This window comes from Anopheles marshallii, chromosome 2, assembly GCF_943734725.1.
Source record: "Anopheles marshallii chromosome 2, idAnoMarsDA_429_01, whole genome shotgun sequence".
Lineage (NCBI taxonomy): Eukaryota > Metazoa > Arthropoda > Insecta > Diptera > Culicidae > Anopheles > Anopheles marshallii.
The window spans coordinates 49,445,490-49,446,618 of record NC_071326.1 but is presented as its reverse complement, the minus strand read 5'-3'; the positions used below and the strand labels follow the sequence as shown (position 1 = coordinate 49,446,618).

At 46.9% G+C, this 1,129-nt stretch overlaps 1 protein-coding gene across 1 annotated transcript; it reads left to right on the top strand.

Annotated features, from left to right (window-relative positions):
• Positions 1–692: 692 nt before the first annotated feature.
• Positions 693–1,129, top strand: LOC128710451 (probable salivary secreted peptide). Its single transcript, XM_053805504.1, has 2 exons — positions 693–872; positions 956–1,129. The coding sequence occupies exons 1-2, from the start codon at positions 693–695 to the stop codon at positions 1,127–1,129; spliced, it is 354 nt and encodes a 117-aa protein (XP_053661479.1).

Here is a 1,129-nt window from a genome sequence, read left to right as displayed (position 1 = left end):
ACACATACAGTACGCTCTACATCTCCCGTACTAATTTACGCTGGACGATCCTTTTCTTCGCTTTGTTCGCAATGAGTCAGATCGGATTAATTTTAATCGCCAATCATGACCAGTGAATGGTCGGCTTATCGTTGTTTTTGTAAGCTTACTTCAACTCATTCTCGGTCACCCGGTTACTGAGTCATGCTTCACTAGACCTTCCCTGGCCGGAAGTAGATACGTACAAGTGAGTTTCAAATGTCCTCATCAGACCAGTCACCGGCATGCGAAATAGCTCACAGCAAGTGACAGTTTTTATTATCTTCTTTATCTGGCTCACAATCGTAACATTGGGAGCTTGCTGTACGCATCAATGACACGAGGCTACTGGCCTGTTGTTCTCCGGTAGGTGGATGGTTAGTTGGCTGGACCAGGCAAAAAATGAAACCACTGTTATTGATTCTGGGGCCTGCTGCTGTAGGTGCTCGCTCAGCTGATAAGATAAAGATGAGTGGACCGAGATTTTTGCATTATAAATAGTCTAATTGCTACACGCCCTAGACACAACAAACCGTTACCACCAACTGAAGCACTGGTGCATCGAGTTTGTCTCGACTGTGAGCATTAGAAAAACTTTTCGACATTGCCCAATTTGGTGAATTAATTGTTCGTAATTGTGTTTGGGATACTACACCGACCCGTACATTGTCAACATGAAAGGATTCGCCGTAATTGCCGCGGTGGTACTGTTTGCCTGTCTTGTCACTAGCCAGAGCAACAACTATTACTGGGGCGTTCGAGATCCGCGTGACGTTCTGCTCAATCGCACGATTGCGGTCCGTTCCGGAACGATTCTGCAGGTGAAGTCGATTGATCTCGTGTATCCGTTAAAGGTGAGTGTTTTGACACGTGCGTTCTTGTTGCCACACGTGTGCTAATGTTTCGTTACTCGATGCGTTTCGTTCGACCACATTAGGGGCAGCTGGGACGTAACATTTCCGCCATTACCGTGCTTGACCAGTACATTAATGGAAATGGCGGGTACGCCAGCTTGTACGCTGGCGGCATCGGCTACAACTATACGACGGTGCACCTGAAATCGCAACGTGGCCATGGGTACAACTTTATTGTGGAAATTTACGGCCGATAG

What these genes read in the sequence shown, in the direction of transcription:
- LOC128710451 (XM_053805504.1), top strand. Translation starts at nt 693, where the DNA reads ATGAAAGGATTCGCCGTAATTGCCGCGGTGGTACTGTTTGCCTGTCTT. An exon ending in ATCTCGTGTATCCGTTAAAG is followed by an intron (nt 873 to 955) that starts GTGAGTGTTTTG and finishes CGACCACATTAG; the next exon opens with GGGCAGCTGGGACGTAACAT.